The 16,541-nt window shown below is 36.6% G+C and overlaps 1 protein-coding gene across 1 annotated transcript in view; it reads left to right on the forward strand.

The window, feature by feature from the left end:
- The window catches only part of LOC150089496 (dynein beta chain, ciliary-like), a 1,205,440-nt gene that overhangs the window by 427,403 nt on the left and 761,496 nt on the right, over positions 1-16,541 (forward strand). Inside the window, 1 exon segment of the mRNA XM_090390004.1 lies at positions 2,635-3,030. Coding sequence (XP_090246130.1) covers positions 2,635-3,030 — 396 coding nt within the window.

A 16,541-nucleotide genomic window follows, 5' to 3' on the forward strand; every position in this document is an offset into this window, starting at 1 on the left:
TGGTCCGGTACATGTCTGTCTGCGAAGCGTTCTCCATAAATTCGTTGAGCGGCTCGTCCATTACCCTCTGCTAATCCATACACTAGGTGCATGTTTGCCAGCCAGCTGTCAGTTCGTAAATCGATGCTTGCTCTTCGTGCGGCAACTACCATGCCGTCTACTGACTTACGGTGATGTTTCCTATGGATTCCTATGCAATTCACATTCCTTTACATGTTACCTACCTCCCCTAAACGTTTGTACTAATATTTTTGAGAGACCCTGTATTTGGATAAACTTCAACATCCCCTTCCCTAAAGGATTCATCATGCTTGAATGTAGATCTAAAACACGTATTCAATTTATTAGCAACCTGACTGGGATCTCCCATTAAACCATCAACATCAAGTGGACCAATGTAATTCACCTCCTTCCTTCTACTGTTGGTAAAAGTAGAGAATCTTTGCGATCTCTGCCAGAAACTTCTCGTAATCTGTCTTAGCTTGACTAACCTTCTTTATGGCTTGAATACAAGATAGTTTATAACTATCATAGGTTTCTTTATCAGTTGATAATTTATATGCAGCCCTTGAAATTTTCTTCTCTGCCACAAGACTCACCGGTTCATCTGACATTTAGGTCTAAGCCTTGAACTGTATTTCTTAGTGGTGTATGAAAAGCCTAGTAGTTTCTACAATTACTTCCCTGAATGCTTCTCATTTAGAGTTTGCTTTTGGTAACTTCAGTTGGCCCTGCTGCCTTGAGTTTAAAAACTGTCTGAGACCACTGTATTCATCCTTATGAAAGAAAAAGCCCTTCCCTTTACCCTTGACAGTAGTTATGCCTTTAAGTCAATTCCACATCAGAATGCTGTGATCACTGCCACCCAATGGGTCTTTTACCTGCTGATTCTTAATGCACAAAAAATCACTACTGACAATCAGGTTAAGAGTATTGTGTCCTCTTATTTACCTCTCTGACACACTATTTTAGAAAATAGTCATCCATTAAATTCAGAAAAGTCTTGCTAGTGCATGAGTGACCAAGCCACAAGTTCCAGTCAATATCTGTAAAGTTAAAATTCCCTATTATAAGGAGTACTGATTTACTGGCCTAATCGTCTCTCTTATATAATTGTTAAACTCATCATGGTCATTAGTTTAATTCTTATTTTTCTCATCACACTCCTACCCTCATTTTTGTTTTCCCAGTGCCTTTATGTCACCACACTGACTCAACGTTGCACTGATCACCTTCAGATTGTTGAGTTTGCACCTAATATGCTCACACTCTGCAGCAAGAGTGCATAGCATGCGTTCTTTGAGTGGACCGGGGTTCAAGCCCGTGACTACTAAATACGATAAATATTTGTATTGACGATTTATTGTAAACTCTACTGACTTGGTTGTCGTGCCAAAGTATAAACAGAATATTTATTTATTTATTAAACAACCACAAAAGACTACCCTTGGCTATATTATATTCCATTCCATATACAATTGCAAACATCAGACAAGTAGCACATTTTTAATGCTGTGATTCTTAGGAGAAGTGATCTCTTCAGTTCTCCCGTGAGCCATAGCACTCCTGCTATTTAGTAACTTCACAATTTCTTTGTTGCTTTTGTCTGAGGCATGATTTCTGTTTAAATTTAATGTAATTTGAGAATATTACTCTAAACTAATGGGTATCGAAATGGAATAATAGGCAGAATTGTCTTCTTAATACAACTGTTAATGTAACTGTGAAAGAAAATCGTTCCAAATGCTTTTCTTGATTTTAATTTTTATTTGTCTCAGAATTTTTATAATGTGATATTTTGTTTTATGATTATATTTCAAAGTATATTTTGCTACTATAAGTGTATTAAATTTTGTTGTCATAATGTTGAAAGCATTATGAAATGATTTCCACTGCTGTAAGCTTTTCTTTCTTTTTTTTTTTCCTAATATTTCATTAATTAACTGGGCTGTGAGGGAACTAAATCAATCAGTTTATATACTTTTCTCCAATGTATACGGTCAATAAAATTTCCAAAATTATGCATAAATAGATAATTTCAAGAATACTAATACTGCATCACAAATATAGTGCTGATAATGCCATAAATGTAGTGCTGATAGTATCAACATTTTGATAGGTAAGAAATTTTAATATTTCACAGGAAGAGAATATCAGTAGTTGCTATGGAAACATATGATTGCCTCAATCAGATCATCTCACAGGTGATCTGATTGAGGTGTATGAGGCCTTGAGGAAATTGAGGAAAGACAGTTGTAGAATAGATGTGTGGAAATTTGCCTTTAGCCAGCGGGTGGTTAATTGCTGGAACAAACTTCCATCTGTTGTTGTGGAAGTTGATAGCTTAAATTAATTCAAAGAGGAACTGGACAAACTTTTAGGGAATTGTTGTGTAAAATTTTTTTTTTTTTTTTCTATGGCTGGCTGATGCTACATAAGCTCATAAGCTTGCTTTCTTGCATCACATGCCTCTATTACTATTCCCTCTATACTTCATTCTTTAGAATACCCTGTATTCTAAAGAATGAAGGTTTATCAACAATTATAGACTATGTTTAAATTATCATATTGTAATTTGTATGTGATGAATGAAATACATACAAAATATATGGGTTTTTCCATTTTGTAATATAGATATATGGCCATCTTCCAAAATTATTTGATGCCATTAATTGTCTGAAGATAGCCAACGAAGAGGAATTGTCCGAAGAAAAATCTCCAAAATATGCCTTAGGCATGTTTAGTATTGAGGAGGAGTACGTTAATTTTTTCAGTGAATGCAACTGCTCAGGTCCTGTTGAAATATGGCTAACAAAAGTTGAACAAACAATGTTTGCTACCATTAGATCTTCTTTATTGGAGGCTGTGTCTACCTATGAAGATAAACCCAGAGAACAGTGGATCCTTGAATATCCTGCTCAAGTTGTTCTTTGTGGGTCTCAGATATGGTGGACAGCAGAAGTAATTGGAGCATTTGAACGCCTTCAACAAGGATATGAAAATCCACTTAGGAATTATAACAAGAAACAAGTAAGTGTCTAATAAATTCCCTAAGAGTCATGTGCACAGATAAATGTGACTTTGTCAAGGGATTAATAATTAACTACTAAATCCCTGTGTGGACTGTTTCCAAATGAAATTAACTGATTTGATGTACATTTAAACTGGAATAAAAGCTCTGATCGGCTATCCTATGTAGGGCCTGAGTGCATAATTCCCTTGACAAAGTATGAATATGTTTAATTTTTATTTTTATGTTTTTTAACAGTTTCTTTATTGGATCCATCTTTTAGATTATTTGGGGGGTCATGAATTAAATTAGTTTATTCTTTCTGATGAATCATCTCTTCCTCTTATTAGTATATTTTCATTTCAAAACTGAATTTATTTTTATCATCCTCATCATCACATGTAAACAGCAGTGGTATGTTTTCTTTGAGTTGGATTTGCATGCTGTTAATTCTCAGGTTTGACATTAATTCAGATATAAAATAGTTTACAACATACAGTTTGAGACCCCTTATTTAGAATCCCAAAATCCCCCCCTTTTTTTGAAATTCAAATATGTGATGCCACCCTAGTGTTATTCTACCCACATGTCTATCAGAACATGCTATACTGATAATTGTTTTTCCTTGAAATTTTAATGGCTGCTATGCTTATTCAATAAATTATATTTCTTTTTATTTACTGAAGGAATAACTACATTGGGCAAGCACATAAATTACTGAATTTTATCTGCCACCATGCTTGTTCTCTGCCCCCATCTTCAGCCTTCTCTCAGTGATTTATGGTAGAATGTCATGGGATCATGACATACTACCATAATACCAGAGCAGGCCACTGGGGTACTGCCAATGGTATTTGCTAGTAGGGAAGAGGAGGTGATTATTCCTTTGTATAAGGCAATGGAGTGACACGAGTAATTACAGACCAATTAGTTTAACTTCTGTTCTCGGAAAAAAGAATGGAGCCACTGGTTAAAGATACATTTCAAAATCATCAGGACAAGACTGCAGTAATAATTCAGACACAGCATGTGTTTGTTGAAGGAAAGTCTTGTCTGACAAATTTGATTGGATATTATGACGTGGTTACAAAGGAAGTATATGCATAAAATAATTTTGATATCATGTACTTCAATTTCAGGAAAACTTTTGACACTGTTGCACATGGAAGACTACTGTACAAATTGGAGCAGTATGATATTAAGGGCAAGTTGCTACAATGGATAAAAGGGTAGCTGAGTGGGAGAAGACAGAGTGGTAAACAGTGGACACTGCTCTTTGTAGACTAACGTTATTAGTGGAGTCAGCGAGGGTTTGGTGCTGGACCTGCTGTTGTTTTGTATATTTAGCAATCATATTGATGAAGGTATATCAGGCTTAATTAGCATTAGCAGGGCACATGATGCAAGAAGTAAGCTTATATAGCATCAGCCAAAGGGGAGGAAAAAAAAAACACAGACCCTTCTCATTTCACCCACCCACTCGCTCCAAATGTTTGTCTAGTTCTGCCTTGAATCTGTTTAAGCTGTCAACTTCTACAACAATAGATGAAAGTTTGTTCCAGCAATCAACCACCCGTTGGCTAAAGGCAAACTTCCACACATCTATCCTACAACTGTCTTTCCTCAATTTGAATTTATGCCCTCTCAGGTGATTATTCTGAAAAAGAGAAAGAATCCCATCAGCATTGAGCATGCTCAAACCATTTAAGGCTTTATATATCTTTATCAGACCACCTCGCAGGTTCGTAGTCTCCAGACACTGAATTTGCAAAACTTAAGCCTTTCTTCGTAAGAACAACCCTTTGTTCCATTCACTAACCTTGTTGCCCTTCTCTGTACTCGTTCCAACAGCTCTACATCCTCCTTAATGAGGCCTCCAGACCTGTATACAGTACTCAAGGTGTAGCTGGACCATTGCGTTATACAAGGGGATAATAACCTCCTTATCCTTGCTAGAAAAATTCCTGTATATCATTGACAAGACACTATGAGCTACTCTTGCAGACCATCTGCACTGCTCAGAAAACTTCATATCTGCCTGCACAATTACCCACCAGGTCCTTTTCGTTCTCTACAGCTGTCAGTGTAATACCACACAGTTGATACGTTATTCTGGGGTTACTGCTTCCCATATGGAGTACTTTACATTTGTCAATATTAAACTTCAGTTGCCACCTCTCAGCCCATCTGCTCAACGTTTCTAGATCCTGTTGCAGCAGCTTACTATCATTAGTGTCATTAACAACCCTGCCAACCTTTGTATCATCTGCAAACTTGGACATTAAGCCTGATATATCATCATCAATATCATTGATGAATACAGAAAACAACAATGGACCCAACACTGAACCCTTGGGGACTATACTAATAACATTAGTCCATGAAGAGCAGTGTCCATTGATTACCACTCTCTGTCTTCTCCCAGTCAACCATCCATATCAGCAATTTGCCTCCAGTGCCACACTGCTCCAATTTGTGCAGCAGTCTTCCATGTGCAACAGTATCAAAAGCCTTTCTAAGATCCAAATATATGATGTTGAAATTATTCTTTGCATCCAGTTCCTCTGGGACTACATCATAGTATCCAATCAAATTGGTCAGACAAGACTTCCCCTTAACAAACCCATTCTTTGTGTCCGAGCTATAACTGTAGTCTTGTCTAGATGATCCTGCAATGCTTCTTTAACTAGTGCCTCCATTAATTTCCCTGGAACAGAAAAATTAATGGAGGCACTGGTTAAAGAAGCATTGCAGGATCATAATGTCAAAGTTTGAAGATGATACAAAGATTGGCAGGGTTGTTAATGACAATAATGGCAGCGTGCTACTGCAACAAGATCTAGAAAATTGGGCAGATGGGCTGAGAAGTGGCAACTGAAGTTTAACATTGACGAATGCAAAGTACAGCATATGGGTTGAAGTAACCCCAGAGAAACATACCAACTTTGTGGTACTACACTTAGGGTGGTAGAAAATGAAAAAGATGTGGGAGTAATTGTGCAGTCAGATATGAAATTTTCTGAGCAGTGCAGACAGACTGCCAGAGCAAGTCATGGGGTTTTGTAAATGATATACAGGAATTTTTCTAGCAGGGAAAAGGAAGTGATTGTCCCTCTGTATAAAGCAATGGTCAGGCCATGCCTTGAGTACTGCATACAGGTCTGGAGGTCTCATTTTAGGAAGGATGTAGAGTTGCTTGAGTGAGTACAGAGAAGGATAACAAGATTGGTGAGGGAAACGAAAGGGTGGTCTTACCAAGAAAGGCTTAAGTTCTGTAAATTGCAGTGTCTGGACACTAGGCACCTGCGAGGTGATCTGACTGAGATGTATCAGGCCTTGAATTGGGTTGAGCAGTCTCAATGCTGATGGAATTATTATCCCTCTTGCTCAGATTCCAAACCTGAGGGGGCATAAATTCAAATTGAGGAAAGACAGTTATTGAATAGATGCCTTTAGTCAGCGAGTTGTTGATTGCTTGAACAAAATTCTATCTGTCATTGTGGAAGTAATTGCTTAAATAAATCCAAGGAGGAACTGGACAAATGTTTAGAGGGAATGGATGTGTGAAATGGTGTTTTTTTTTTTTTTTTTTGGCTGATGCTGCATAAGCTTGCTTTCTTGCATTACACGCCTCTACTACTTCTACAATTATATCAGTAATAAAATAACCAATGAACTGAACTTCATTAAAAGAGATATACAAAAATAAGTTAAAATGAATTAAAAATAAGTTAAGAATGATAAACAATATACTTCTTCAGTGTACCGTCTCTGTAAAGAGATGGCATACTGAAGCTATCTTGAAGGCTGAATGTTCTTATTCAATTCTTGAGCGTACTTCAATAGAATGGTCCCAGTCCTTGCTCAGCATACATCCAAGATAGCGATAACTTTATCCCTTTCAATTTTTTCATTTTGATTGTAAATTTTGTTTGCTCTTCTTTCTTACTCCATAAGTTTTGTTTTCTTGACATTTAACTTCTGACCAAAATTTTCACTTATTCTATTAAGTCTATCCATTAATGCTTGTAAATCCTTCTCAGAGCTGTCCAGCAATATAATGTCATCTGCATATCTGATCGTATTTATTGTATTGCCAAAAATCTTTATCCCTTCTGTACATCCTTCTGAAGCTTCTTTAAAAATTTCTTCAGGATACACGTTGAACAATATAGGTGATAGAATTCAACCTTGACAAACTCCTCTTTTAAATTCTATCTCTTCTGACTCTTTTTCTTCTGTGCATACCTTTGCTGATTGTCCCAATACAAATTCTCTATTATTCTGATGTCTTTGCTAACAATACCAATCTCCTCTCTAAGATTTGGAACAGTTTGTCGTGTCTTACACGATCAAAGGCTTTTTCATAATCCAAGAAGCAGATGAATACCTCTTGGTTCACATCTCAACATCTTTCTATTAAAGTCTGAACTGCAAACAGGGCTTCCCTGGTACCCAGTCCTTGTCAGAAGCCAAATTGAGAATCACTAAGTGTTTCCCCACATCTTTTATAAATTCAGTTGTGTATAATCCTTAGAAATATCTTCAACAGATTATTCTAAATTGAGAACAACTATTTGCATTTGCACATTTCAGTATTATGGGTATGAACGACAATCTTAACCATTCTCTGAGAATTTCTCCAGTGTCATAAACCTTTTTGAGCAGACCAATCAGCACCTCCACCTTTATTATCTTTAATAGTTCTGTCGGAATTTCATCAGGACCACTTGCCTTTTTGGGTTTAACATATTTAACAGCTAAGATCACTTCTTCCTCCATGATACTTGGTCCCTCCACATTTTATGATCTGTAAAACTTTATATTTCTGTTTTCATCAAACAGTTCTCTGATATATTCTTGCCAGTGCTCAAATTTTTCTTCAATTGAAACTGCAATCTTTCCATTCTTTTTTAGTATTCTTCTACCAGTTTTGTAGTGTAGTCATAATGCCTCTTTTAAGACTTTATGCTTGTTGAATTATTATTATTATTAGTCATATGGTGCAAGGAAGCCTGAGGTTTATGCTGCACCAGTCAAAATAAATTTGAGTTACCCTGAGAGAGAGAGAGAGAAGGGAATCACCAAGAAAGAGAAGAGTGATGATATCCAGCTTTTGTGCTATCCAGCTATCATGCTCGAGATAATGATGTCTATAAGATTCTGTAGCAACAAATCTCATTCTTCCACCAGTGCTGACCTTAGCTCACCAAGTGATCGGGAGGCTCCCCTGCTCGTACAATGTGATGCCCAAGGATGTTTCACACATGTTCGATCCAATTTAAGTGTGGGGATCGTGCTTTCCATGGCAGTCGTTGGATATCTTCAGTGTCAAGATCCTTGACACTGACTCCATCACTTGAGCTCTATGTGCAATGGCGTCTTCGTGCATGAAAAGAAAATCTGGCCCAACCCCACCCCTAAAAAGTGGCACATAGGGTTTGAGTATCTGTTCTCGGTATCTCTGTGCAGTTACAGTAACCCTATCAAAAACATGAAGAGGGATACGGCCGTTGATCGTTATTCTGTCCCACAGTCTGAGGTGAGAATAGCATGGTTTTTTCTCAGGAAACTTGGGTTTTTCGTCCAACAGACGGAAAATCGACACATGCAATTTACAGACAATATACACAGAGTAACATGGCCTTAGCCGCCGATGCTCCTAAAAACCCAATAACAACAACAACCGTCCCACAGGAGAACACTGCCGCCACTGTAAGTGTCGATTTCTCTGATGTTGGAAGCATGGTACCATATTCGTCCTTGTCATCAAATTAAATAACAGCTAGAATATGTTTGTAGGCAAAAACGGGAATCATCAAAGATCAGAACTGTATCCCATTTGTCAGGGTTCCAAGTTACATGTTCATGGCACCAGTTTCGACAAGCTCTTCAGTGGTTTTTTGGTTAATGGAGTACAATCCACTGGCTACCTTGCATAGAGTCCACTTGAATGGTGCTTCCTTAACACAGTCCGGTTAAAAATGTTTTCACCTGTGGCAGAAGCAACCTGAAGCGAGTATAACAGGACATCGCAGGGTTCCATCTTGCTCTTAGAGCCAGATAATGGTCTATTCTAGTTGACGCCCTCGGGTGTCTTTGGCCAGTCCGTCTTGTAATGGTTCCTGTCTCCTGAAACTGCTTCCATAGTGCCGAGACGACACTACGTGACACATTAAGCCAACGTACTACCCCCACCTGCGACTGCCCATCTTCAAGTCATCCTACGGCCCTTCAACTCAAAGAATCATTTAAACGATGATGACTTGTCATTCTGAGTACTAGAAATGGCTATCCCACTGAGCAATCCACAAAACGCGAATGAAGTGATGTGGTCGCAACCCGTACTTTTATAGGCATGAATAATTTGTATAATGTGCGGCTATGTAAGATGGTAGATCAATTTCTATTGGATACTCGGAATTTGCATTCCAGGATGCCTATATATCCAATTTTTGCCTTCTGTGACACTGTTCACAATAAACTGTCCATGAAAAATTTTGTTCTGTTAATTTTGTGGAGCAGTGTACATGTAAACATGTATAGTGTCTTATGTACGGCGGCTCCAGAACGTGAGTTCAACTTCGCCCAGGTGCTTTGTGATGATACAGAAACTCTGTAAAAGGCCAACCGTGTGTAGCGTTATGTTTGTGCAGTGAGTATGTGTTTAGTTGATTTTGGCCACTTAGTCGCCAGGAAGGCGATCACATAGAAAGTCTCCCAATGTCCGTCTATGCCACGGGGAACTGGTCCACAATTAAGTGTATTCCTAACCACCAAGAGGTGGGCTCTACAATCTTTGTTTGTTTGAAGAAGGCCGAAAACCGCATCTACTGGAGGTAGTACTATACCACTGGGTGCCAGCAAATCCCATACCCACATCTGCCCAAACTGGGGTACCAGCAAAAAATAGAAAATAAATTAAATAAAATAAATAAAAAGGAAGAAAAAATTAAAGGAAGAAAGGAATAGAAAAAATAAGAATATAAAAAAGATAGTAGAAGGTGAGTGTGGCAGTGCATTTTGAAACGATTTAGATTAAAAACATTAAGGATGCTGGAACGTAGATGATAACACTAAGATGGCAGGTAAAGTTAGTTCCTAAAGATATCGATAGACTGCGGGAGTTGGGTTGGTTCCTTGTTATTGAGCTGATGATAGACTCGAGGAATGTTGCTTTCTTTTGATGAAAACAACAGAGTAGAATTGTTGTGGAGTTGAGAATGATAGAGAATATTCTGTTGGTGCCATTTCACTTCCTTCAGAAAAATTGCTAACAGCAGTTTATAGTGTATATCTGTGGTCATGGTATAGGTTTCAGCGATAAGATCACTGAATAAGATCACCTCAGCACCACACAAGCAGATTTTGATGTCAGACAAACCAAATTGAAATAGTTCGGAGTTGATGGAGCCAGCCCAGTAAGTATATATGACATTGTGGTACAAAAGAGCTGGTGACTTGACCAGTAGCACTGGAATCCCATCGTGATTGCCACATATCGGTAAATTCATTCCAAATTCTCTGTTTCTCATTTTTGATGCCGAGAACATCGACAGGAACTTGGTGCTTTTGACGATAAGATAGTCCTTTGAAGATAACCTGCAATCCTAAGTACAGTTGGTACAAATTAAAGTGTTGATAGGCCTTGCATAAAACACAACAGTTGTTCCACAGAATGCAATGGGTTAATCAATTGGCTGTTGCCACCAATTCAGCGATTTTTGATTTAAGATAAATGCGAAGATCTAGACGGCTCTCTTTCAGGTGTCTGTTCATGGAAAAATTCATAAGGAGCTTTGTTCCATTCTCTGATGCACTCGCTGTTTGCACATGTTGTCTATACATGGTTGAGCTTACACAAAATAAAGTTTCCTGTAGCATTACTCGCTGGGAAATTGAGAATATTTTCCACACAGCCACTGAGAATTGGTATGTAAACAACACCTGTCATTAAAATTTTCCTCACTGTTAGAAGCTGTAGGATGCACAACATTCTAATGGACATCACGCAAGCTGTAATTGTATTCAGTGTAAGTTACTGCTAATTGAGCAAACTGAAGTACCTGTGAAGGTTCAGAGGTGATCTCCATGAGTTAGTAATTTATTTATATATTTATTATTATCCTATAATATGCATAACAGGCGTATGCTCATTTAAAGTGTATAACAGAATAGAAAATACATGAAGATACAGTACAAAGATTGTACATTAATTGTCATCAATTCTCCATTTCCATAAATTAATTATTTTTAATGGTAATCCCAAACACCGAAGGTTATTGGATCCTACAGAAGTCTAGTATCGAATATCATAAAATGAGTAATATTCAAAGAAATTTTGGTGTTCAAAAGGAGGAAACCAAAGCCTTAATTACATGAGGGAGACTACCTTGGGCTTAGGTATTTCTGGAGCTCTATTAATCGATTTTTTTACTATATGCTATTTTCTATACTAAAAGGCAGCATACTAAAAGGTGAGCATACAACCAATGAGATCATTAGATTCAAGGATTATTCTTTTAACTAGAGAAATGCCAGTGTTTCCAATCCACATGGAAAAAGTGATCAGTTTGCCTTTTGTTGCTGGTAAGGTTAGGAAATATATAGTTAAAGAGGTAAAACAGGACCATCTCAGCAAGAATGGCATCTTAAATGGCTCTGTGCATGGTTTCATGAAGGGGAGACCTTGCTTGGAACAACTCTGTTATTTTATATCTGGATTTTAGTAAGGCGCCTCCGTAGACAGGTGGGCAGGAGCAGTAGTGCGTAGCACGCGCTTCTTGATTAGGCCAGGGTTCGAGCCCGTGACCACCAAATACTGAGGATGCTGAAGGTCAGGGACTGACCACTGCATATCCCCAGCCCGGATAAAGGGTGAGGGTTGGCGTCAGGAAGGGCATCCGGCCGCAAAAATTTCATGCCAAAACAATAAAAAAAAATTTTTTAAATGCTGACGACGTATATAATGGGAAAAAGCGAGGACAAAAAAAAAGAACTTAAATAAAGGTAAAATAAATTAAAATCAGAAATGTGAATGAGAAGTTTTCGAGGCAGTCTGTTTCTTTATCACTTAACTAGTGAATGCAACATAAATAGCAAGTTTGTCATGTGATAGAGGGTAAACCAGGAAGTTATGATGCTAAAAAAAAATACAAACAACTGATCAGGATCTGGTGCCGATAAACTACATGAATTTCAACAAAATTCCAGGTGCACTGGCGCTCATCATATTTTAAGATAGTGGATTTCATAATGGGTTGAGTGTGGGTGTCTTTATTCCAGTTCATTCAATTTTTCCCTACCACTTTTCAGCAGTGGTGGAGCAAAATTGGCAGTATAAATAACCTCCTCATGTTCATGGATCAGTCTTCCAATCTCCTGTCAGATTCACCACTGCACCTGCAAGGCACCTGCAGTAAACAAATCCATTTTGTATGGTTTGTTTACTGCATATTTTTATATTAGTAATGAGAGAGTGGAACTTCCTTCAGGAGAATTGCACACATCTAGCCCCAGGGGCTCACATCTGGTGAATATAGGCTTGGCACACCCAGGGTCCTGAGCTGGATATGATCATTCTTCTCTTTCTTGGTGATTTCCTTCTCTCTCTCTCTCTCTCTCTCTCTCTCTCTCTCTCTCTCTCTCTCTCTCTCTCTCTCTCTCTCTCTCTCTCTCTCTCTCTCTCTCTCTCTCAGGGTTACTCAGAATTTTCTTTTGCCAGGTGCAGCAAAAGCCTCAGGCTTCCTTGCACCATACGGCTAATAATGATAATCTAATACTGTAGTTCTGTAATACCCTGGCACAATGCTTGGAAAATCCCAGATAGTGGGATGTTGTATACAGGAATTCAGTGTCATGAGAGAAGGATATTGTTGTAATCCGACATCATGATCCTGTAACTGAACCCTATCCAAAACACAAGAAGGGTATCACACCTCATTAAATCTGTGCTTAATTTTGAAATTTCAGTATTCCTGTATACTATGGAACTGGAACATGGCAAAACCTGGTAGGCACGATGCCCAACGTTATGTATCTCCTATATGAGAAAGAGGATTGTCTGCTTCTAATTCCATGGTAAATTGGATGTGGGAAAAAGGGATTAACATAATGAAGAATTACAGGTCCTGACCAGTAATTCTCTGAACATTTCACAATATAGAGCCCAGATCAGAACTGATAAATTCATTCAAAAAGTTATTAACTTTGAACTCCTCCTCCTTTATTTATTTTATTTTTTTTTTAAGTATCATCATGTCATGTTACAGTCCTGCTGTTTATGTCATATTGTGCCATGCACTAGTTATTTGATAAAGAGGTCCCCATTCATGAAACTTCATTTATGCTTGTGATATTTTAACTTATTTTATGTTTGATTATGTTCCATGATTTTAACTTTCTATGTATTCTTATTCATGTCTTTTTATTTTTATTGTTTGTCATTCTTCATTTTTTAAAATTATTTTTGTATATTCATTTAAAATTAGTTTAGTTAGTTGTTTCAAGTAATTTTATTATTTATCTCATGAACATCAAAGATAGAATCATTAAAACATTAATGTACAAAGCAATGAGAGTTTGAAGTCTAAAAAAAATTAAATTTGGAACTTAAATACACCTCCAAAGATTTTTTTCACAAAGCATGGTTGGCAAAATCATACAAGGATAATTAGAGGACTATTACTTCACTTGATAAAAAAAAAAAAAAAAAAAAAGAGACAAATTCAAAAAAATCAATAAATTAAATTAGATAATTCAAAAAATATGGAGTTGGTGGGGTTTTAACTTATTTTAAACCAATAAATAAAGTCAGCAATTTTCTGAGGGATGCAATTTCTATGACTAGATGCAGACATGTTATTTACAAAAACATATGCAGCTGTACGAAACTTTACATCGGTAAGACAGGCAGTTATTTGAAACAAGAGTTGGGAGGATTATAAACATGTAGAAAAGGGGAATACTAGGAAACCAGAGATAGCAGAGCACACCTGTGGCTACTCCCATGCTTTTAAAGTAAAAAATTTCGTAAAAAAATTATCGGGGGTGGGGATGGATTTATCAAAAGAAAAGTGAAGTCAATAAATTTAAATATGCAACAGAATATAAATTTATAATGAAAAATTAGTTGGTTTTTTTTTTGTTGTTGTTTCATTTTTCTTTTTTCTTTTTTTTTTTTTTTTGCCATATTTGGAGTTTAAAATCCATATAAATAATTACAAGCAAACTGATCTTTAGAGGGCAGATAGGTTACTGGGTCTTTCCGAGTGACAAAATGGAGGCATTTCCTTTCTTTTACTTGTGCAAACATCCTAACTACTGAGAGTTGCACATGCTATCAAGGCACTGGTATATGTTCCAGAATGTCATGCTCTTTTATAAAGGTAACCTCGAAGTAAGAGTGATTTATATTGTAGTTGTCTCTTAATGGAAAAAATCCATGATGGCAATGATTCATTTAAAGTAACAGTTGGATAACTTGGTGTAGTTCAAAAATGAATCAAGAAATCCCTATTATAAGTTGCAAAAGAAAATGTTACTTTTGTGAAAAAAAAAAAAAAAAAATGAATAGGATGACAAGGTACAAGTATGAAATATATAAACAGAATTGTTTGTTTGGAACGTAGCCATTTTCTTTTTAATTACTGCCATGATTATGATTGAATGAATGAATTTCAAAGGCTGAAAATATTCATATTTTTATTGTGTTTAGTTTTGTTTTGTATTTTGAATAAATTTTGAAAAATTCTAAATAAATTTAATATTCAATTGAAAAAAATAAAAAATAAGACAAAAATAAGATCACACAGAAAAGATGTATAAAGGCCTTTATTGCCAAAAAACACACACACACACCGGGCTCACATCTGGTGAGTATGGCTTTGGCACACCCAGGTTCCTGAGCTGGATATCATCTTTTTCCCTTTCTTGGTGATTCCCTTCTACTTCTGACTCTCTCTCTCTCTCAGACACACACACATAGGGTAACTCAGAAATTTTTTTTTTTGGCTGGGCCTTAGGCTTCCTTGCACCATATGGCTAACAATAATAATAATAAAATACATAAATAATAATTATAACAGTATCTGGAAAATATTCCTTATAAAATTAAAATGTAAAAAAGGTAAACTACAGCCATTATCAATCCATTTCAGGATGGAAGTCTCCTCAACGATTCATGTTGAGGGAAACGGACCATAATCTGCCATGTTGGTCATGGCCGGTTGGCAGATCGACCGTATTTAGCAGTCAGGGGCTTGAACCCTTGTCTACTCAAAGAGCATGTGCTACTGCACTCCTGCTCCTGACACTCAGCTATAGAGGCCTAAATATTACTCCTCTTCATAAGCAGTGGCTTAATAATGCTCCACAATTCAGGTTCCATAAGTTAAAATCAAGTTGGTCTTATAATATATAATATTATAAGACCATATGATAGTGAAATGGATACTGCAGATGCTTATCCTCAGATGAATCTACTTTGAACTCTTGTAACACAGAAGGTTAAACTTTTAATCTCTAAAATATAAAAATAAGATTACATGAAAATAGGTAAATATAATAGTATTAAATTTGTAACACTGTTTATCAAGAGTACAATAGCCTTTTATTAAAGACTATAAATTGTAATTTATATGCATGTGTGGATGATAAAACAGGGATTGAATTGATTAAACCATGCTAAATTATTAAGATCATTAATAGATATTTGTTCTGTGATAAATGGAGAAACCCATCTCACAACCACCTCCTTTCTAAATGCACAGAGTTGACTGTGTCTACCTGTGATGTTGCACATTCGTCCTTGGGATCATGATATAATTGGCAGGCTGTATTTTTATTTATTTATTTTTTTTATTATTATTATTATTTATTTTTGGTGTATACAGCAAATTCTACCTTCCTTTCATCTTATGGCCTGTACTAATCTTATTTCATTTTCAGGCTGTGATGATGCACCCACTTGTCATTCTTTCTTCAAAATCCTGTTCAAATATTTGTTACCTTCTTTAAAGTAACAATTGCACAACTGCAGACTCACCCCTGTGCATGCTGCTTTGTGCTGTTTTGTCAATTTCTTGAACACCCAGCATGCACACACTTTACAGAATCCAATTTGCTGAGTAACAATCTCATAACACTGTTGACTTGGTGAAACCAACATTCTGTATAATTATTCCAATTTTTTAGATGCTTGTTTGAAAAAAAGACCCTGCTTAGTGCCCCTGATGTTGTTATATGTTTATCTTACAGGCCTGTCACTTCTTGATTCATCAAAAATTTCACTCACCTCTTCTTAAATTCATTATGCCAAAAACAGACCTATTTCTTTTACTTTATTCCCTCTGCATACAAACACACATTCCTGGATCATATCTCTAGTGGCACCATATTTTGCTTTATCTAACAGATTTAAACAGTGAACAGCAGTTCCATCTCTTACATCTTTCAGAAACACTGCACTTATAGCTCAGTTTTCATTTGATTTCATAATGGCATGTTTAAAAAAATCTAACAAATACCTGTG

The sequence above is a fragment of the Mastigoproctus giganteus genome, chromosome 2 (assembly GCF_048544385.1).
Source record: "Mastigoproctus giganteus isolate SK-2022 chromosome 2, ASM4854438v1, whole genome shotgun sequence".
NCBI classification, from domain to species: Eukaryota; Metazoa; Arthropoda; class Arachnida; order Uropygi; family Thelyphonidae; genus Mastigoproctus; species Mastigoproctus giganteus.